The sequence below is a fragment of the Platichthys flesus genome, chromosome 4, assembly GCF_949316205.1.
Source record: "Platichthys flesus chromosome 4, fPlaFle2.1, whole genome shotgun sequence".
NCBI lineage: Eukaryota > Metazoa > Chordata > Actinopteri > Pleuronectiformes > Pleuronectidae > Platichthys > Platichthys flesus.
This window is the reverse complement of record NC_084948.1, coordinates 8,057,677-8,080,062: the sequence shown is the minus strand read 5'-3', so window position 1 is coordinate 8,080,062 and position 22,386 is coordinate 8,057,677. Positions and strand designations below refer to the sequence as shown.

At 39.3% G+C, this 22,386-nt stretch overlaps 3 protein-coding genes across 4 annotated transcripts; 2 read left to right on the top strand and 1 right to left on the bottom strand.

Annotated features, from left to right (window-relative positions):
- Positions 1–435: 435 nt before the first annotated feature.
- sebox (SEBOX homeobox) lies at positions 436–2,815 on the top strand. The gene is made up of 3 exons (XM_062386260.1): positions 436–528; positions 1,229–1,447; positions 1,927–2,815. Exons 1-3 carry the CDS (start codon positions 436–438, stop codon positions 2,617–2,619), a joined length of 1,005 nt encoding a protein of 334 aa, XP_062242244.1. The 3' UTR covers positions 2,620–2,815.
- Positions 2,816–5,319: 2,504 nt separating this feature from the next.
- Positions 5,320–8,464, bottom strand: tmem199 (transmembrane protein 199). The gene is made up of 7 exons (XM_062386805.1): positions 8,350–8,464; positions 8,050–8,250; positions 7,681–7,754; positions 7,194–7,283; positions 6,661–6,703; positions 6,431–6,543; positions 5,320–5,905 (listed from the first exon to the last, which is right to left on the bottom strand). The coding sequence occupies exons 2-7, from the start codon at positions 8,231–8,233 to the stop codon at positions 5,810–5,812; spliced, it is 600 nt and encodes a 199-aa protein (XP_062242789.1). The 5' UTR covers positions 8,234–8,250; positions 8,350–8,464; the 3' UTR covers positions 5,320–5,809.
- A 551-nt stretch (positions 8,465–9,015) lies between these two features.
- Positions 9,016–22,004, top strand: poldip2 (polymerase (DNA-directed), delta interacting protein 2). Of its 2 annotated transcripts, none has more exons than XM_062385735.1 (11): positions 9,016–9,241; positions 15,004–15,085; positions 15,334–15,431; positions 15,548–15,647; positions 17,055–17,130; positions 17,347–17,454; positions 17,915–18,051; positions 19,123–19,149; positions 19,302–19,427; positions 19,683–19,762; positions 19,921–22,004. In XM_062385735.1, exons 1-11 carry the CDS (start codon positions 9,057–9,059, stop codon positions 20,033–20,035), a joined length of 1,134 nt encoding a protein of 377 aa, XP_062241719.1. In that variant the 5' UTR covers positions 9,016–9,056; the 3' UTR covers positions 20,036–22,004. The 2 variants fall into 2 exon arrangements, with proteins under 2 accessions (XP_062241719.1, XP_062241720.1); XM_062385736.1 differs by having other exon boundaries at positions 9,017–9,241; positions 15,010–15,085.
- Positions 22,005–22,386: the final 382 nt, after the last annotated feature.

Below are 22,386 nucleotides of genomic sequence, written 5' to 3'. Positions count from 1 at the left end.
AGTGTACATTACCCTTATTACACTGAAGTGATACAAAGTAAATTACTATCCCTATGTTTTCTTCAGCATTTTGTTAATTTAACTTTTTTCACATTTTTTATATTATGACAGTCCCAAAAGCAAATTTAAATAAATGTTAAAAAATGTGCCATATTTTCACATCCAAGCACATCTATGGTTGGAAGTGAGACCCCAACAACATGTGGCCTATCATTCTGCTAACCTTATTTAAATGAAATATCCAGCGAAGCAATTCATGAAATATAGGATAATATGGTTTTAATTCATTATTATTATTATTATTAAAATTATTATTCTTATCATTTGCTATTTTCACTGATATTTGATCTGTAAACACACATTTTAATATGTGGGAAGCACAACACCCCAAAATCTCTTTAAAGTCTGTAATGACTTGAGATAACAAAATGTAAAATGCAGCCGGAAAACCGCTCTATTTCTCAGACAGAGGTGAAAAACACCTGGATTTGCAGGGCGGTGGGTGTGGGAGGTCTCCATCTGATCTGGGTATAAGAAGTGGCAACTCCTCCTCTTGTTGGAGCAGTTGATGTATGAGCGTGTCTCTGTGTGTCTGTGTGTGTCTGTTTGTGGTAATGGCCCTGATCATGGATCCAGACTTCTCTTTACTCAAGCAGAACCAGCAGAAAGACATGACGGATTTTAAAGCGTTATTTGGAGAACAGGATCAGTGTAAAGGTATGTTATGATGATGATGATGATGATTTTCATTATTATTATTATAAGTATTGTTATTATTAATAACTATAACAATTCACAAAAATGAGACTCTTTTCAAAGATATATTTATATTAATAATAATTTCATCCGTTAAAAAAATATTAAATAAATATAACAACTTAATTTCGTTATGACAATTATTAATATTATTATTGTGACATGTTTTTAAGCAACTTTGATAAATATGATGTTAATCAACAAAAAATAAATAAAAGCAGAAATGAGGCAGAAAAAATATAATTTAAATAGCCAATGGAATTATTATACTACCTGAAAATATAACATTAACATTTAATTAATTTAAGTTGCTCTTACTCAATTTGTAAAATAAAACAAATTAAACAATTTGACATAATTCCGACTTTATTCATTTTAATCGCCTCATAAACAATTCCAATTCAGACGATACCCTCCTCCTAATGTCTCTTATTTGACATTATGCAGTATTGAATTTGATTGCACCTGAAAGTTTCCCTGTCATGTGTGGACGCTAGAAGAGGCCGGGTCCTCTCCGGAGCCGGAGCGCACCACAGGCTTCCTGGAGGCGCAGAGGAAGAGGAAGAGGACCATCTTCAGCCGAGCGCAGCTGTCGGAGCTGGAGCAGGCCTTCAATGTCACCCCGTACCCCGACATCACCCTGAGGGAGAGGCTGGCTGCACACACACACCTGCCCGAGAGCAAGATACAGGTGCGGCAACCTACATCCATTTAAAACTATAAACACTCTCACCGGCCAACATGCCAGGTCTATGATGAAAATAATGAATGCTGCTCATCAACTTCTACAGTTTTTATTCACATTTATATTTTATATTTTTAAAGTGGCTGTGATTAATATTTATATAGGCTATTAATAACAGATTAAACAACTACTTGTAGGCTCATTAAAAATTGCTGGATGTAATATCTGACCAACACAGTGTCACAGCTCTTGCAATCCTGTTTTTTTTTATGACCCACAACCTTTAATATTTCTGTTTCACTGCACTCTCACTGTTAACGGCCGTTAGTTTTTGTTTCCACTGTCACTAGTTGACATTACTGTGGGTTTGAATATTGATCTACAAAGCCTTACATTGCTTTTGAAGGGGGTGTTGTTACATGAATGAAGGTGAAACCAAAAGTAAACATCATATGACCTCCCTAAATAAAAGCCATTTTCCACAGGTGTGGTTCCAAAACAGGAGAGCCAGAAGCATCAAGACTGGCAGACTCCCGACGTCTGTCACTAAGCCTGTCCAGGGAGGGAGAGGTGAGGTTGAGTCCTCCCCTGCAGCCATGACCACCACCTTCTCCACCCCAGCCACCCTGCAAGACATATTCTGGCAAGAGCAGAGCCACCACTCCGAGGATCTTCCGCACATGTATTCTGACTGGTTCCAAATGTACAGCAACTCTGTATCGTCACCACCGTCCTCTTCAACCCTCCAACAGCAGCCCGGCCCGGCCTCCTCCAAAGCTTCAGAGCCTCGTCCCTGGGTGGAGGAGCACCACCGACAGCAGCACCTGGGACCAGCGCTCCCTGGATTTAATCCTTGTTCATTTCCCCAGCCCATCAGCAGGCAGCCTCACCACTCCTCCTCATCCCGCTCGTATCAGGCTTTCAGGAGCTTCAAGCCCCAGAGCCTGGTTCAAGCTGGGGCTCACCAGGCTATGTATGGAGGCAGCCCTGGAGGTGGAAGCCATGCCTCTGTGGACCAGGTAGTCCCCTCTCACCCTCAGCCAGTGTACTGGGAGGTAACTCAGGGCCAAGGACCTCACCACCATCACCACCCACAAATGGGACCACAGACATCCATGGGATACATCTCAGACCTGATCTACAATGCTGCTATTGTCACTAACTTTCTTGAATTCTGAAGAGTCTGGAGCATTAGCTTTAAAGTGTTAGAATAAAACTGTCTCTTCTTCACATTGTTCAATCTGTCTTTTCTGTCAGGAACCCTAGTATTTTCCTTTATTTCATTTTTTGTGTCTCCATCTGTCCTTTGTTTTAAAAGAGCTGCTTGTGCATCAAAATTAACCTATATATATATATAGTTGTTGTGCTGCTGTTGCTTCATCCGTGTCATAATTTTTCTTTAAATGTTTTTGTGCTGCATATTTTAGGCAATAAATAGATTTTATTTCACCCCAGCCATGAGTGTAATTTCTAACAACACATTTTTTGTTTGTATGTTCTTAACAACAATCCATATTTTCCCATTTCTGTTGGTGAAACCATCATTTTACAAATAATATGTTAGAAAACAAGGATCAGGCGAGAATAACGTACAGTAAAAGTCTAACAAATGTACAAAATGTACAGAAAAGAAAAAAATTGTTACACCCATCACTGTTTCCTGACCAAAAGCAAGAGGTTCAACACACAATGAGTGACCAGAAAATGAAGGCCAGGTTTCCATCATTTGAAAAAACATTAAAAATAATTGTTATTCTAAGCAACGTTTTCATTTGTTCATTGGTTTCCAGCATTTTTTGTTAGATTTGGCCCTACACCTCTGTCAGTGGCTACTGTTAAGATCAAATGTGTTTTTCAATCAGTCGAGCTCTGTGTTTTAAACAATTCGTCCATTATTTTCCAGCAAACCTCGTACTGTTATTCACAGGCTACAATTTAAATCGTTTATAAGTTGGCTTTTAGCTGTCCACTTCAACATTTTTCCAGTATCTATTCGCTTTCTTCTGTAAATACATCAGCTTACATTTAGTTTACTGTTTACAAGGTTTTGTGAGTTTACTTTACCAATTTTAACCATTGATCCTTTATTCACTACATGTCCATTGTTAATACATGAGTTTAGATCGTTGCTACTATTTACACCTTCGACTTCAGCCATTTAACCATCAGTTAGTGTTCTTTTTTATTGATAATGTAGTTCAACACAGCTCTTCTCTTCTGTTAGTGATGATTTGTTTAATTAAAAACTCCTTTTTTGCCCCCCCAAATACAGATGTATAAAAGCCACATGTATGTAGCTGAGTCTTCATTGCTATCTGTATTTTTGGAGTTTAACATTGATCATTTCTCAGTAAATCAATGTCTAATAGAAGCCGTCATATCAACACCAACTTGCCTCCTCTTGCAAACACGTTTGTACGTGGCAAGGATTCTTATCACAGATGCCAGCTCCTATTTTCCTGCTCTAAGCTGAACCATGGCATGTTTAATGCTACGACCCCGCAAGTATTATCTTTCAAAACATCCTGATTAAAATGATTCCTTGTGGTAATATACCATGACAGGAATAATTATTTTCTGAGGCAAAATATATTTTTCATATCTCTCTGTACTGTAAGTATCAGGAGGGTTAGATGGACAGAAGGAAGAAAAAAAACTAAATTAAAGCCCCAGAGCTCAGGGTCTATCAGCTTACAGTCTCTGTAATTCTGCCTGGATTTAAGTTTGGAAATATTACATGAGAGATATAATACAGAAGCAAATATGACAGACAGTGGTGCCCACTGTTCATCCAGCACTGGACAGAGATCTCTGCATATCATAATCATCTTTAATACCAAATAATCTTTCAATAAACCTTTAATCCGGTGTCAAATCTCAGATCTTAGAAAGATACTTTTATTTTGTATTCCAGATGTAGTTACATATTTTAATCCTACCACTGATATGACAGTACTTGACAAGAGGAGGTTGGGATAGTTTACAAAAAAATATGAAGTCATATCTGGAGAGAGGATCATAGAAAAGCGATTATCTTATGTCATCCGGGAATTGTCTAGAACTAAGAAATCAAGTGTTATTATGCTGGGGATGTTAAGTCTTTTATCATGGCTACTGTTTGTTTTTCATGTATTGCTTGGCTCTATAGTTCATTTCCATCCAGATATAGTAAGCACTTATCAGCAGATAATTAATACTACATCTGTCAGTTGGAGATGGATTATAAAATAATTCAGGAACTATTCAGGATGAGTCTTAACAGCACAACTAGCATAATATATCAAAAACAACAACAAATGACTTAAACCAGGCTCCACTTACTACTTTTCCTAAGAACTATCAGGTTCATCTCATGGTCTCAATAAAAAAAAAAAAATGGATATAAAGTAACAGGCTATACAAAATTCTTTTCATCATTGCAGTTTGGACAAATTAAGAATTTGACCTGATGATGATGCCAGATGGAAAGTTAAGTTTTTTTGTTTGTGTTTTACTTAAATACATTTTTGTGACATTCTCAAAACCTGGTACCTACATTACCCCCAATGCCGCATGACCATAGAGAGTTCAGTCTGAGATTTAGGTGTGTTAAGGTATTAATGGCTCATAACCATTACTCACACAGAGGCACAGGCTACAAAGGTCTTTTAAAATAATAAAAGCTCAGGAAAGTATATCTGCATCTACTGTGTAATGTGTATTTTAGATCATAGTCCAAACCACAGTAACTCACTGTGAGGAAATGTTAAATAAGATCAAATTCTAACATCAGTGTTATCAAGTCCCTGTGTCAGTGTTCTTACAAAAGTATCCCCATATATCCTGTTTAACTTTGCAGGAATTGAAAGCAGGGAAGATGAACTACAATGTACAATTCAAAGGATTATCTTCAGTCACCACTGATGATTTTATTGAACACATAAATATAATAACATCTGAGAACAGAATAGAATCACAGAAAAATTTGCAACATTCTATTTGTATAGGGAAATGCCAAGGAGAACGAGGAAGAAGAAAAAAAGTATGCAGTATCAGGAAAAATATGAAATATAAAATACCTTTAAATAAATAGAAAACATGACTCGTGTTTAGATTTAATTTAAAAAGCGTGATTAATTGGAATGTCAGATTAAGCAGACCTATATCAGTCACAGATATTCCGATATTTTAAATCAATTTGCGTTCATGTAATTTTACAGCCTCCCTTTAGTAGTTCTAGTGTCATTCATTTGTAAATTCTCAGCAACTTTAAACTCATTGCAAAATGTACAGAATGTTTGAACTAAACTCCCCTCAAATCCAGATATTCTGACCTAGCTGGCATCGCTTACAAAGATTTGTGTTTCCCTCATTTGATGTGCAAGGCTGCTATGGCTCGCCCAGATCTCCCTCCATGGTCCTGACCAGGACGTAAAGCTCAGCCAGACCGACTACTGATGCAGCGATGACAGCTGATATCACTCTCTGAAAAACACGCGTCAGAAACAAAAACAAAAGCCAAACTTAGGAAACACAAGAACAACTACACAGTTGACAATTACCTCCATTGTTATCACAGGCGAGAGTAGATAAGTTCTTCATTGTGGTTGTGTTGAACTTGTTAACTTTTGTTATATTGTATTTCTCATCCCAAAAAATGCTGTTTTATTTGATTGCTATGAATTAAGATGGGTGTACCCATGGACTATAAAAATATTGACGACATGACTGCTCGCCAAAAGTGAGGCCAAATCATCTTGATCGCCATTGATTGCCTCTAGTGCAGTATTAGTCATAAATCCTGCCTCCTCCATGTTGGTGGATGAGACATGGCCATAACTAAAAAGTCAAATGACACATCGAATCCATTTTTCTCAAAGACACTTTCTGTCATTTATGGTAGTTCTTCGCAGACTGATGTTTGTTCAAGTGCAAATTTTTCACGCAAGTTTGGTTATGGTTATTTATTTGAAGATGTTAAACAGTCAAAGAAAGAAAAAGTGTATATACCGCTGTTGTTTCAGTGAACAGGTACTGACTGCCCATGTAAGAACAGGCGAAGGTAGCCATCACTGTGATCAGGAAGTTGAATATGGTTACCACCACTGCTTTGGCTGATCGCACTGCAGAAAGAGAGGGAGAAAAAATTATGCAACACAATTGAGGTTGTGTTTGTTAATTTCTTAACTTTAGACACAGTATTAATTCAGCTGCTGTAAGATAGTGAACATGTTACGAACCTTCCCGTCCAAAATCTGCTAATGTTCCATTTCTGTTGATTTCCTGGAGAAAAGGAAAAATATGAATAATATTAATTACAAAGTGAAAATCTTCATTCTGTCTGATAGGAGAGCTAGTCTGCTACAAAGATCAGTACTGTACATGCACACCCATGTGATTAAAAATGTATCTGACCATCATCTCTGTGTCTTAATTCTGATGTGATCTTTAAAATAATCATCACTGTGTTATTGGCTCAAACAATGTGATAATGTGTAATTTAAAGTACAAGAGGGTGTAGAAATACTTAAATAGAAAATAAATGACCATAAAGTTACTTAGTTTTTGTAAACATGCCTTTTTTAAGCTTCAGTAATGATCACATCATAATTAAAATGATTGGACAATATATGATTTGACAGTACAGTCAAATAAGTGATAAGACCTCTACATTTCATATTATACCGTGTTTCTACTTTAATATCTCTGACACATATTGTCCCTGAGACATTAACCCAGAAACATACTTGAAATCTTTGAGTTTGAGTTTTACCTGAGCGTTGACATTACGTGTGATCCTACTGTATTCCTCATTGGCCAGTTTGATTTTGATCCTCTCCAGACGTGCGACCAGCACAGGGTTCTGCAGTTAGAGAGAAACATCAGACTTTAATGTGACATGATTCCAGCTGTGGTCCCAATGGTAGAGCTTCAGTTTCAGACAGGGTCCTCTCACTTTCCTTCTCACAGGTCTACACGACACAAGATCAAACGACACTGTTGGATCTTGTACTTTACACTCACTAAAAATAACCTCAAGTTGTGTGTGCTACTTAGATAATACACCTCAAATAACATTTTTACTGCAACCGTGTATTTAAAATGTCAACCACAAATGGAAAGTCAGTCAACTAGTGTTATGGCATGGCAATTTAAGAGCTGTGTACACTGATTATTTTATCACAGCTAACCAATATCAGATTTACAGCTATAGCGGACATTAACTACAACATCTCCAACATGTGCATGGCTTCACTTACTCTGGGAGGCTTCACAAACTCAGGCAGGTTCAGTGAACTGTCTTCCAACAACTCATGCAGGTAGAATGGATGCCCTGAGGAGAACCGGTCATGAGAAATGTTTGAAGTCAAATACTGAAATCAAACATAAGACAGCCCCTATTGAAATTATTTAGATTTTCTTATACTTCCCATAGTTAATAAAGGTTAATGCATTTAAAATTATTACGTTGTAGTCGGCAAGGTTCAAAGCCCATTTAATGGTATCTTCAGATTAGCTCTACTCATGAACATTTCATCAACCTCCAATAAGGTCAAATGTTACAGGCAATAAAAGGAATATATTTTCAGACAGTTATTGAATAAAAATATCAATAAGATTCTCACTACCTTGGTCCTGAAGGAAGCTCTTGAGTTGTCTTGCTGTGCTGAAGGACAGGGTCGCTGCTGCTGGTTTGTCGAGGATCTCCTGCAGCTCTTCTCTTAGGGGATGTGGCAGAGACGAGGCTGTGTTTTCTAATAACTCTGTCACCTTGTTCCTGAACTGATCCCCGACCACAAATGATGAGGCCATGGTTTTAATCCAGGAGACTGTGACAGGGAAGTCGGACTGTGTCTATTACCAGGTCCGTTCACAGTCAAAGAAACCTGCCTTGGTACAAATAATAACAATAAGAAAACGGACAGTACCTGTTTTTACATCAGTACACCATATTACGGAGACTTCAACGCCAACAACAGGGAGAGATAGAAATATTACTACAAGTAAGCGGCCATGTTGTTTACCATGTGACTCGATGACGTACTCGCTCACATGACCAACCGTATGGCATGCTATTCTTAAAACACTCATTTTATTTTTTAAACTTGTTATCTTTTTACATGTTTCACGTTTATTCAATTATAGAACGATAAGTTTTGTTTCATATTTATTTTAAACGTTGCTCGCTAAATGTGAGCACTTTTGGTGCGTTCAGTGTTTCTTCATACGGTCGTAAAGACTAGGGTCGAATCGCAAATTAGTGTTGGAAAAACTACATTTCAATTTAAACACCAGATCTTTGGACGATATATTTTGTAATTGCAAGATATAAAAATATGCATTGATAATAAGTAGTATTAAAAGTAATGATAATTCTACTAATAATAATAATAATACAAATAAACTTGATATAAAGCACCTTTCATAGCACAGTTGCAAGCTGCTTTTAGAGTTTAAAAGGTAAATTGAAGGTAAACAATAGGAAAATAAATAAACCAATCGGAAACAATGCTGTTTCTAAAGTATAAAAAAAATAAAGTTTAGAAATTACGAAGTCTCCGCAGTCCCGTGAAAGCAGCACGAGTGAAGCTCATGACTGTGCGTCTGAACGTGCTATGGTGTCAGGGCAGGAAAGATGGCTGCCTCTGCGCTCCGCCGCGGCTTGTGGAACACCGTCAGTAAATACAACAGGAAACACACCCACAGAATACTGAGCGTGGCGGACAGCAGCAGCGGCTTCCAGGCGTTCAGACAGAGGCCACAATGTCGGAGCTGCGGGCTGACCGGCGTAGCCCCGCCGGTGAGGTTCATGTCGACACGGTGAGATACGCAGCTAGTGTCCTCTCCTACCGATGCTAACATGCTAAAGACTTTAGCTAAGGTTTTCAAGATGGCCCCCCCCAATGACCCTGGCTGTAGTTTTATGACTGCACACGTGGCTGGTGTTGGTGTCCACATTATGAGGCTGGTGTTTGGACATGAGCTGATGTGTAGCAGCAGAAAACCAGAACGGGACAGTCGTCCTCTGCTGCTCCGCTAAGCTAGCGAAATGCCTTGTGCAACACCTGCCTCCAGCCAGCATGTTAAATAACGGTGACCCTTACCCTAGGCCATTGTGCTTCTAGTAAGATCAATAGTATCATTATGGTTTTAATGTGAAGCAGCACAATCAACAATCTGCTAATTATCTTGCATATTGGTTTAAATTCGTGCATGACAGTGAGTATATTGATAACTGTAGGTGTCTATTTGGTTGAACGTCCATAATCCACATTGTAGGATGTATGGTTTATAGTTAGAGCTCTGATTGTTTACATGTCTCTTTGCAACATCAGCCTTTTGTAACTTGACACAAGGCCTCGCATGCCACTGAGACACCTTCTGCAGTCATGTTAGCCAGTGTATCTCCTGTTATTTCCCATCAAATGGTCATATTTCTAAGTTTTCATAAACAACTTTGTTTGAACTGGTGCTGCCACGTAAATAAATGCAGTTTTTCAGAGTTCCTTTAGTCGCTATTTTGAGGTTTAAAGTGAAAATTTAATGCAGAACACGTGTAGGAAGAGTATTTGGGGGGGAATGGATTTTAAAAAGTAATAGAAGCTGTGTTAAAATCTATTAAAGATGATCAAGTAATAAGTGAAATGTTTATCATCTCCCATGTTACTAATAATTACTATTATAAGCTATAGTGAAGGGCTAATGCTTAACATAGCAGTACGTCTTATAGCTTGTTAAGCAATATATAGAGTTGCTTGTTATGATTGAAAGAAGATCTTTTGAATTAGATTTATCTAGAAGAAAAGGCTCAGATAAATGGACTTGACCTTTCAGTAAATAACCTTTTGTGTTAAGCCAAATTACTGAAATTCACTCAGGATGCAGGGGTGTCTTCTTTTCCACTTATATTTTATTTTGGGATGATTTACGGAACAATATGTGGTTTGGACTTGTTTACTAACATGAAATTCCTCTTTCTAATGTTAATATAAAATGAAAAAAATCACGTAACATTGTTAAGAAAAGTGCCATGTAAAGGATTATATAATCATTTTATTATTATGCACATGTCCATGGTGCTGTTATTACACTTGGTGCTCACATAGAGTAGCACCCCAGGCATCAAAGGCATCTCAGAAAATAATTCCATTACATTATCTGTTTAAATTGTAATGGTTTTAACTGTTCCCACGGTTCGACTGAATGTAAAGTTTCCATGACTGTTTCAAACTGCTGCTTCAATGAAAACCCCCTTCACAAATGATGACGGAGCATATCTATCCACTCAGTCAGCCTGGACATGTGCTCAGAGCTTACAGACTTAGTGCTATCATTAGTAACATATAAGACTTAAGATTTGACTTTCCACACGACTGATAATAATAAAGTTATTCAGCTCAGACAGTTGCTCAGAGAATAGTTAAGATTTTCCAGCACTTTCTTTGTTGTTATGTAGCATTGCAGGTCAGTGACATGCTCAAATGTTCTTTTTGGCGTTCACAACACCACCACCACCAGCAGCAGCAGCAGCAGCAGCAACAGCAGCAGCTTGTGGTTGAATAAAAGTGATTCTCTACTAAAAGGAAAAACTAGTGGGTCTTATGTGGGTCGGTAGGTGGGTGAATGCCCATGCAGTAGATGGAAAGCAGCAGTAATGATTCAGTATTAATGTGTACTAACTTTATTTTAGTAGCTTCATAAAACTACTTGATGAGAGCTCATTGACACAATGACCTGTGTTCAGGGTCATGTGTGTGTACATACAGCTGTTGGCTGTAGAAAGTCCCTGGGTTTGCAATGTGTTTTCTATATTTAGATCTGATTCTGTGTATACACAGTGTATTGACATTTCTCAGATTGTTGCAGAGGTTAGAACAGTAGAGCCACTGTTAAAACTTGGCGTAGTATTCATACTAAAAGTGTACATGCGCACAAAAGCCGAAAAGTTCCGTACCCCAAAACAGATTCTGATTTATAAATCAATGTGCACCCACACATGAAGGCAATTTTATCTTTATACATCACACCTCACCTGGATACGTTCGTACGTGCATCTGCCTCATACTCCGGCCTCTACATGCCCACAATCAACCTTAAATGCTCAATGCAAAACAGAAAAATCTCATAACACTGTCCGATTATGAGGCGACTCGTTTTACCATCTGTTTCTTGTTTGTAGTGTTGCACGGCGTACTAGTACTAGAAAGGTACCGCGGTACCCTTACGTTAAAAACGATACGGTTTCGCATATTTTTAGTACCGGTACCTCATTGAAATAGCAGCAATCAGAGCGCACTCGCTGTTCAACTCCCTGTCACACTGCATGCAGACTGCGAGGGGCGGGGCTGCCAGCTCTCACACATGCAGGCGGCCCTCACTCACAGCGAGTGATCTCAGGGGAGACATGGCTCTTGCCGACCGTCCTCGTCTTAATTGAAAAGAAAGATGCGCGGAGTGAAATCTGGAAATTATCTGGCGCGAACGGGCGGAGACATAACAAGTGGGGCGCGCGAACAGGTGGGTGAATGTGAGGCGCCACTACTGTTTCGAAGTCCGCATCTCTTTAATGGCGGAGCAGTAAAAAAAGTAATTCTTTCTCCGGAGCAAGGGGCCGCAACAAGCGGCTCTTCAGCCCCTCTGCAGCGGCTGCCTGTACAGTGTTCATATGGTGAACGGTATCATGAGGGAACGTCACCTTAATTTGTCACGGCTCCTGATTTAACATGCTGGCCTGATACGATGCTGATTTGACAAATTAACGTGACGTTCCCTCACGTTACGCGTGTGTGTTTTTGCGCACTTCGAAACATTACACCCCAATCACTTGAATGTGTTCTTGCCCTATTGCATGTATTCTCGTTTAAGACGTTGATCTAGCTTTCAATTTGGCTGCAAGAACGTAGCTCATTGTCAAAATTAAACTCAATTAAGAATTAAGAAAAAAATTAAGAAAATGCTATACATGCAAAATAACCTATAATTTCACTTATGTGGGCCTGTAGGCTAATGCTAATATGAATGCCATTTGTTAAGTGTCCAAAAAGCTGGGCATGAACAAGCTGGTAAAAAAGGGAACCTTACAGATGTTTTATTTATTACTATCAGATAAACCAGTATCGTATCGTATTTGTGGTATAGTAATGTATTTGTGGTATCGTGACATTTTGGCAGGTATAGTATCGAAGTCATAATTTTGGTATCGTGACAACAGCACTAATCTACAAACTTCTTGTTGAGTTTGAGCATCAGCTGATTTTCAAGGTGAGTAGAGCTCATCCAGGCTTGCTGTGCATAGAACAGCGTTACAGAATGTTTTCCTTCTCTTGAGAGACCCTGTCTTGAGATCATTGTTGTGTTTATTTGAAAAGAAATGCAGTCTCAAAATACCAACTGAAAGTTGCAATTCCGTTTTCGTGGGAAATTGTTTGAAAGGGGGGGGGGGGGCGCCAGGAGTGCCAGGAGTGAAGCTTGTATACAGCGCCAAAATGTGTTAGGGCCGGCCCTGTGTAGCGCAGTGATTCTCAAACTGTGTGGTGCGCCCATAACATGTGGTGCGCGCGACCTGCATCTCTTTAACGGCGGAGCAGTAAACAAATCGCTTTTTCGCCGTAGCCAGGGGTCGGCAACCCGCAGCTCTTCAGCCGCGGGCGCCTCTTCAGCCCCTCTGCAGTGGCTCCCTGTGCAGTGTTCTGCATGTCGCACATTTTTTCGCGAACACTGAACTTTACGATCAGTTTTCATATGTTGAACATGCACATAAGGGAACGTCATCCACTCTGTGCATCTACCACTGCAGTGAGAATTGCCTTGCGCCTTGAACTGTTTTTTTTTTTTACTCAGTAACGGATTTAATTTCCAATATAGCGAAGTACAATACTTCAGTCAAAATCTACTTAAGTAAAAGTAAAATTACCCATTTCAAAAACTACTCAAAAAATTACAAAGCACACAAAAAAACTACTCAATTACAGTAACGTGAGTAAATGTAATTCACTACTTTACACCTCTGGAAGGATACTTTCAAAACGGATTCCAATACAGAATACATGCCCAAAAATGTCATCTGTAACGTATTCCGTTACATGAACTAATCTGAGTTACCTATTCTGAATACTTGGATTACTTCCACATTGAATTGAATTTTATAAGTGTTGGAATGCGGCGTTGTTATAGTCAGTGGAGCAGCAGCAGTTTAAGCTCTGTGTCTGCGGATGCGGCGGGCCAGCTGGATGCGCTGGAAGGGCAGCTTGCGGATCAGCAGCTCCGTAGATTCCCGTTCATGTCCGGTTGGTCGTACAGCGGTATGGAGGCGCCGGGTCTCAGCAGGAACACCCCATGCTGAACACCTCCGTCTCGCAGATGTGCATGTAGGTGACCGGGGGGCTCTAGAGCCCCGCCACCCCGGAGCGCGGCTTGCTTTTCTGGGGAGTTATTTTCAGGTCCGCCGCCCGCACTGCGGTCAGCAGCGGGATGAGCTCGCGATTTTATCGCAAATGCAATTAATCGTTCAGCCCTACCCCCTGTCTCTTTATGGCTCCTTGCCCTTAGCCCGCAGATATACTTGTGTTTAACCATCATTGCTGTCTGTATCTCATCCATTTTGTCCGTCCGTTGTACACGTCTACAGGATATAATACGCACCTGAGCAGGAGGGGCACATGACATCAAATTTATTCATGTCTTTACAGGATGCAAATCCAGAAGTTCTTTATTGTCTGAGTTTTGTGTTGTGTTCTCTTTTGGAATACTCCAGTAGCACTTGCAGTACAAACGCAAGAATATCATATATATATATATATATATAAAAAGCATTTATTTTCTACGCAAACGCGAGGCTAAATAAAAGGCATAAATCTGACTTTTGAATATCAGGATTCTGTTTTTAACCATTTCTCTTATAATAAAATCAGGTTATCAGGTGATTATTATTCTCCAATAAAGCCATGATATGAAAATAACCTGAAGATAACCTACAGTGAATATTAAATCCCTCTGTAAATATATCCACCTTATTAATCCCCTCTCTTCATTCATTGTGAAGATTAGCTTTGCCGGAAGCACAGAAGTATGCATGTTATTTATTTGAGGTGACCAGCTGTTGTTATCACTGGCAATATTTACTGTAAGTCTCTTTGTGTTGTTGCGAGGCTGAAGGCGAGGACACAGCGATTAGATTGACTGGTAGTCCTGTTTGTTGACATCTGACGAGTGTAGATGTTTTATTCAATCTTGTCAAAGTTGTGATTGAGATTATGATTGGGGAGAGAGTTTAAAGAGAGGCACAAGAGGGATTCCCCCCTTATAAGGATGATTACCAGTCTTCTCTGTAGGAGGTAAAATCCTGAAGCCCTTTCTCTTCAAATCTGTGTGAGACTCCTCTGGGACTTACAAGTTGTTTATCCATAAGCCATGTTGTTTTGACCTTAGTCCCCATGTACAATAAACAGGCCTGTATGGTAGTTTGTGATCATATGGTCATGATTTATAGTCATGCGAGCATGCGTGAACAATTAAACATACACACATGCACTCATACTCACAGACAGTGTCCAGTGTGTAATGGTGGTGCCGGTTTTTGGCAGGAACAGACCTGAGGGGAAGATTTTGGAAACAGTCGGAGTGTTTGAGGCTGTGAAGCAACATGGCAAATATGAAACGGGACAAGTAAGACACACACTCGCACACACTCTAAGGAAGTAAATCATTTTTATACATTTTAGACCTGTTTTTGAATAATATTGTCATATGGTTTAAAAGTCAGGTCTGTTTTGATGAATCAGTAATTTAGTGCACATTTGCATGATCTTGTCAAGTGACTGTAATCCCATCTTATTTATGCTTTACCAAACCTCCTACATGTATAATCTAACATGGACTTATCGCTTCCCGCCTTGTTGTTTTGCTCTCCTCAGCTGTTTCTCCACAGCGTGTTTGGCTACAGAGGCATCGTCTTGTTTCCCTGGCATGCCCGACTCTATGACAGAGACATCACCCCTCCCATGTCTGACAGGTAAAGCTCCATCTCTCGCTGCAAATTGCCCCAATGGGTCTTTAATGACTGGGTCAGACTAGTTTTTTCCCTTTCAACTTAGATCAAATTGTCCGTGTTTCACTGTATTCCTTCAGCAAACCTGATCCACCAGGAAGCCACGGTTCCAAAGAGGTTAAGGGGAAGACTCACACCTATTACCAAGTCCTGATTGACACCAGGGACTGCCCTCACATAGTAAGTTCCTGTATAGTTTTCCTTTAGAACGTACATAATAGCTACCTCTATTAGAGCTGGGAGGTGGGTATAGAATTAAGCAACACAGTTTATATCAAAAAAAAGTTATGCTTGTGATTGTATTTCTCCTGAGGAGAAGACAGGAGTCTCCTCTCTTCTACACTCCTGGCAACACTGCCCCACTCTTCCTCTGCTTGTTCACATCCCGCATCCCGAATACCACAAACTCCAGTGTAAGGAGTGTATTCAAAGATGTGCTGCTGCTACAATCCCAGCTACGAAGCTCCTACATCCTTCTGCCTTCAAACAAAACTTGTTACAGGCCTATGAAATACTGCCCATAAATTTGGAATGCGCCCATATTCAGACCTTTATGGTAAATGTTTGGCTATTTCCCACTCTCTCAAGACACATGTTCCAGTATCAGAGACTTACCTGAAGAGAGGTGATGAAATCCCTTCTAAACACAAACAATACAGTTTTGATGAATTATAAATCAGATTCAGCGTGAGGGTAAGCAAGTGACTACTTCTGGTTTTCCAAAAAAGATACATGATATGGAAATAAGATTAGATCATATTCATATACTGTGTAAAAATGTTATCATTATCTGAACAAAACATTTGCTAAACTTGAACAGGTTTAACAGAAATTTCAACTGCCAAGTCCCACAACTGTAACTTGAAGTGATTTGAAAGTCTGATATTATATACTGTAATACTATCTGTTCTTCCATAAGTAGTTTATATTCCATGTACTTTTGTAGCTACTTGTCCAAATTGTATTGAGTACTTTTACTGTTAAGTTCTGGAGTAATCCGAGGCCAAAGTACCTATAACAGACCTTTTTAGCATATTTTTGTGATTTTTTTGCACTTGGATTTAAACTTTACTTAAGTAGTTAATGACCCCCATACCTTTTCACTTAGCTGTTCTTAACCTTCTTGTACAAACACTATATAGTCTAGTAATACTATCATTATTGATTTTTTTAATAATTTATTTTATATATTTTTAATTTACATGGTGATATATTTTGATCACCGGCTGTTATGACACCATTTCTTGTGATAGCTCTGTTGTGGATGTGACTTACAATTGCACTAGAAAATACCAAGATATGTATTGTGTTTTGGCATTCAACCAAAAAAATAGAGATATTTGTTTTATATTTCCCTGCCCAAACATCTAAACTGCCCCTAGAAATTGTGGGTGAGTCCAGACAGGCAAGTAGTTTCAGTAATTAAATCCCATGTGCTCAGCTGTAGCTCTGTCGACTTCTTTGTTCATTGTAATCAAGAAATTGCTGCATAATGAGGATCTCTGTGTAAAAGAAGCTAAAGCCACAACTGTGGGTTGTTCATTAGTGTGTGTCAACAGTTGTGTGACTGTTATTGTGTTTTGACAGTCTCAGAGGTCTCAGACAGAGGCAGTAACGTTTCTGGCAAACCATGACGACAGCAGAGCCCTGTACGCCATCCCAGGTATGTAACCATGTAAAGAGCAGTCGGGAGGCACAGACTTCACTATCTTGTTACACATTGGGGGACCCATCGTGTTCTTTGTCTAATCATTTTCTGCTTAATTAAGATCGTGTTTACATGATAATTTAAACTTTCCAGTAAAACACTGCTTTTGAAGATGTTATTATTGTTTTTTATCTCCTCTCCATGTGACAGTGTGTCTGTTTCTTTCCTCAGGTCTGGACTATGTGAGCCATGAAGACATCCTTCCCTACAACTCAACAGAGCAGGTCCCCATCCAGCATGAGCTGTTTGAGCGCTTCCTCATGTACAACCCAACAAAATGTAAACACTCTACCACAGTCTTGACTTCAGTCTTCACACCTTTTTCAATGCCCATTCATATACCTTCAGTGATAATATACTACATAAAAAACTAACGTGACATGGTCATTAAAGAGTATAGAATTTCTATTATTATATAATTTTGGGACATCATCGAGCTGCCCCATGGAAAAGTGTCCCATCAGATTGCAAAATTTGGCTGAAGCTAGTATGATTTTGACACGCTACTCCAATGTCCTCGATAGGGTTCTTGACCGGGCTAGATATTGGCAAGGGGTTAAATCTTCACCAATGGGAGTCAGTGTCAATGTCCAAATAATTTTGGACTCAACTATGTACCTCATGATAGAAATGTATTGTAAACATACTATAGGCTCAATTAAGTACACTGTGGCAATATAGAAGAGAGGGAAGTGAATGTTTTTTGATAAATATTAGTGTGTTTCTTCGCCTTCTGTAGCTCCTCCGTTCACATCCAGAGACACCCTGAAGGCGTGGCAGGATAAAAACCATCCCTGGCTGGAGCTCTCAGACGTCCACAGAGAGACCACTGAGAACATCCGAGTCACTGTCATCCCCTTCTACATGGGCATGAGGGTACATGAATAATACATGAAATATATTTTGATCATATTTTATTTTCTTTAAGCACACCCTGGCTATTTCAGCCCTCAAAACGTGTCTACATTGCAGTACAGGACCTATTGACAGGACTTGTTGAAGGATTGCATGTGCTCTTACGTTGCAAATTTATCAATCATAAAAAGCTAGAACTTCCTCTTAATTAAGGAATAAAATGAGACATTTGAAAGCAAAAATTATTTTATTTGAATAAGATATTAACTCATTTTTTTTTAATTATTTTTGTTTCAAACTGTATATTATTGATGTCCCTCAAGTTTTTTTGTTACATGATGTCTAACTCTGTTGGATTTAATGGAACTAAAGAAACTTGTGGTTTTTAAGTGGTGGAACGGAGTGAAGGTTCTTCTCTCACAAACTATCTTTGGCTGGTAGTAACAACAGCCTTCTGAGACACAATCAACAGCAGCAGCTTAATTAGTGACAACTTATGATCAACCGCTGACTTGTTACTTTAACCAGATATAAATGACAAGCTGCAGCTGAATGTTTTCTACAGCGATTGTTAGCATAGGGCTTAGTGGACCCGTATCTCTCCAACCGCAGTTCCCATTGTGCCCAAATAGTATCACACATTCACACACACACTTATTTTTACTCACTAATTCAGCAGGATGATGATCTAGAGAATAAGCTGTATAAACCACTGTTTAATAAATTTAGTTTTAATGCCAAAACAATCAAAGAGTGCGACTGCTCCAGCAGCTTTTTGTAAGCCGGTTGTCTGGCTCACCCCGAGCTCAACCAGTGCTCCTCATGAAATCAAAGTTTTTTCAACAGATAATATCGGTAATGATCAGCGTAATCACAATTGTTGTATTATCAGCTTTTTTAAAAAAAATAACCATTATCTTAATACATTTTGCACACCTATTTTTAGTCGCAAATCCAAGTGCCAACCTGTCACTGTCAAACCCTGCATTGTTTGTATTTGGGTCTGCCAATCTGCGGTTTAAATATTTTTACGTTGTTCTTTTGTCGAGATCCCTTTTAAATACTAATGGAAATATTTCTTCATCTTCTCAGGAAGCCCAGAACTCTCATGTTTACTGGGTGAGTTGCAAAGTTTTGTCTGGTAAATATTATGTGTAATGATCCTATAGGACGCTTGCATTTAGAAATTACCACTATATACTTCATGTAGACTATTAACCCTGACTTTTAAAATGAGTATTAAAATGCTTTTGTGTGTTTTCTTGGGATAGTGGCGATACTGTATCCGTCTGGAGAACATGGGCAGTGAGGTGGTCCAACTGAGAGAGAGGCACTGGAGGATCTTCAGCCTGTCAGGAACTCTGGAGACGGTCCGAGGACGAGGAGTCGTGGGCAGGGTCAGCATACACACACACACATTCATGCAAGCACGCACAAACCTACATGAACACAAAGTCTGGAGAGCAGTGTCGGCACCTTTTAACCAAGTGAATTCAGTTTTTTCCCCAAACTTTTACCTTTTTAATTTCTCAAAATTGCTGTGTTATTACCTGGTGAAAAACATCACTTAACCAAACTGTTCAGTGTCTTTAACTTAAAAGACAGTTAACCTCAGAGGCGCTTGATCTCATGTTGTGTCTGTGTTGTTGCAGGAGCCAGTGTTGTCTAAAGAGCAGCCGGCCTTTCAATACAGCAGCCACGTGTCTCTACAAGCCCCCAGTGGTCATATGTGGTGAGCTTGCTCATTAATATATCACTTTACTGCTTCACACATTCCACATATGCTACACTTTCTACATCTTCTCAGTGATTAACATTTTTTTTACTGGAATCACTGGTCCCCTCCTATGTGCACAATGGTCACTCCTCTGTTTCTGTATTTGTGTTAAGGGGGACGTTTCGTATTGAAAGGACTGATGGCTCCCACTTTGATGTTCGCATTCCTCCTTTCTCCCTGGAGAGCAACAAAGACGACAAAGCGCCCCCAGCTGGCTACACATTTTAACTGCGAGTAGTCACCTACCACCTGTGACAACCAGATTCCAATCAGTCTTGGACATGCCTGGGTTTTCAGAAATTGTCCTTCCTCTGTAACATTGCCTCAGCCTTCAGCGTCAGACCAGCGTGAGCCAGGTTATGCAAAGGTTAACTATTGCATTTTCTAGGTCATCCAAATGCAGGCCTACATTGCCCTTTTTCTGTCTGAGTGCACCCAACAGCAGTATAACATTTCATTAAATCCTATAGAGTAGAAAATGGATGCGCCTTCACTCTGTGATGTGTTTGAAAACATGGACAGTGTAGTGGATGAGAACTGGGAAACAGGGGGGGAAGAATTGAGGCTGGATACCTCAAATCAACCAGAAAGCAGTTTTTGACTTTTATTACCGAAACTGTAGTCTCAAATGAGCCCATAGTCCCATTTGCTCTGCCCAGTTTCAGAATGACCCGAAGTTGTTTCTTTTACACTTCATATCATAAGTCTCTAACTTTGTGTTTTATGCCATTAATGTATAGTAAAACTGTTTGCAGAGCTCCTTGCCCTGCTCTATCTCTCTCAAACAGTCAGGCTGGCATGACATTCCGCATTAGCTGTGTCATTCTTTCCACAGCCGTCTAGTTCTCGGTGGGCAGGCAAACCTCAACATACCCTTTGTCTATCCAGCTGATGTGCAGGAGGGTAGAGGTTCAGTTGGCTATCGTAATAATCCCCCGCCCTGGAGCTACCACCACTGCTGGAAAGCAACCATCCCTGAAGCTACATGTCAAAAACACATCCTTCCATTGATGCTGGGATTTATGAAAACATTACATGACGTTTGTCCTGGACCCTGTTTTATTGTCATGTTCTCTCATCATAAAACTATACTATCACACATAAGACCTTTGTTGGGCAACTTAATACAGAAATGGTTAAAGTGCAGAGGTATTTATGTCTGACAACACTGAAGCACAGTGGATTGAGTTAGGATCTGTTTGACACTGAACAAAAAACAACTCTTAAATGTCAATGTGAATTCATTAAGAATTATCTTAAGTCAAATTAAATAATTAGAATTTTCAATGTATGACACCTTTGGCAGAACAAGCCTTGAATCTGTGTACAGAGGTTTGTTTGTGGTGTTATTTTGAAGCCTTCCAGGACCTGCTGTAAAGTAGCATCTCTATGCTGCCACCAACAGGCTTGATGCTGTGCAGACGTCTTAATGGACCGATGGCAGAGATTGAAAAAAATGTCCATGTTATCTACTAGTGAGCATTCTCATCATAGGACAGCTTTGGATGGTACACTGGTCAAGTTGGATTGAGGGTGAATTTATTTATTCAATTTTAGTTCAATGACAGTGAACATTGGCTGATGTGGGGCAGCAATGTTTTTTTTTTCTTCAGGCACTTGAGTTTTCTTAAGATCCATGTTGGGTAGCAATCATTGTTGTGATTCATAAAAAATAATGTGTCACAGATAAAGAAGTGAGTCCACCATTGATTAATTTTATATTTGTCCGTAATTCCGATCTTTTAAATAGACATCTGGTTCATCTTTGACATTTAAGTCCTTTCTTTTTTTTTACAGTGCTTCTAATAAAAATCCAGAGATTTCATGGAAAAGAGTAGAAGTCAGGTTTTCATTGTCATTGAATAGCAAATACACCACAACATTAAATAGTTAAGGCAAGCCGTGGGCTGCCAGTGTTGTGTTTAACTGGAGAACTGAGTGTGTGACATGTTTATCTTCCTGTGCTGTCTGCTCCTTTGTCAAAAGCTGAATGTCTTTCGTTGGGGCTGACTGTTTGACCTTGAAATATCTGTGGCGAGGGAAGTTATGAGCCTAAAAATCCTCACCATAAGAGTGAGAACACAAACTAACCTTGTTGGTTTGAGAAGTGATTTGAAGCAACTCAAATGGTTGAAATACAACTGTAAATAGAGATGTAATTAAAGGCTACACAAATAAATATACCTTTTGAAAAATACTAGTTATTTGTTGTGTAATTTTGTCTTCTCAGCATTCACTGCCAGAGCTAACATCTATCGGACTTATACATAGCAAACTATCTTACACTATGTAAATTTAAATGAATTAAATATAAAAAAGAAGAAATAGTTTAAAAGAAAACTGCGCGCAATTCCTGAGCAATGGGACGTTAATGTATTGTTTTACATTGCATGTGTCACGTCATGATAAATCAGTCTCTTGTGTCACCCTCTCGGCATTTTGCGCTCTAGGCCAGGGGTCATTTTTCAGGCCAAGGACCCCAAAACTGCTTGAGAGATGGAGCAGGGACCCCATACTATACATATTGTATGAAATTGTGTTTTATATTAAACTAAATGTTCATATATGGCCTAGTGCCA

Excerpts from the sequence above, each read along its gene's own strand:
- sebox (XM_062386260.1), top strand. The coding sequence starts at position 436 with ATGCAGCCGGAAAACCGCTCTATTTCTCAGACAGAGGTGAAAAACACC. Across the intron at positions 529-1,228 it reads GAGGTCTCCATCTGATCTGG|TTTCCCTGTCATGTGTGGAC; the intron begins GTATAAGAAGTG and ends TGCACCTGAAAG. Across the intron at positions 1,448-1,926 it reads TGCCCGAGAGCAAGATACAG|GTGTGGTTCCAAAACAGGAG; the intron begins GTGCGGCAACCT and ends CATTTTCCACAG.
- tmem199 (XM_062386805.1), bottom strand. The coding sequence starts at position 8,233 with ATGGCCTCATCATTTGTGGTCGGGGATCAGTTCAGGAACAAGGTGACA. Across the intron at positions 6,704-7,193 it reads CACGTAATGTCAACGCTCAG|GAAATCAACAGAAATGGAAC; the intron begins GTAAAACTCAAA and ends CCTTTTCTCCAG. Across the intron at positions 6,544-6,660 it reads AGCAGATTTTGGACGGGAAG|TGCGATCAGCCAAAGCAGTG; the intron begins GTTCGTAACATG and ends CTCTTTCTGCAG.
- poldip2 (XM_062385735.1), top strand. The coding sequence starts at position 9,057 with ATGGCTGCCTCTGCGCTCCGCCGCGGCTTGTGGAACACCGTCAGTAAA. Across the intron at positions 9,242-15,003 it reads GTGAGGTTCATGTCGACACG|GAACAGACCTGAGGGGAAGA; the intron begins GTGAGATACGCA and ends GGTTTTTGGCAG. Across the intron at positions 17,455-17,914 it reads CATGTACAACCCAACAAAAT|CTCCTCCGTTCACATCCAGA; the intron begins GTAAACACTCTA and ends CGCCTTCTGTAG.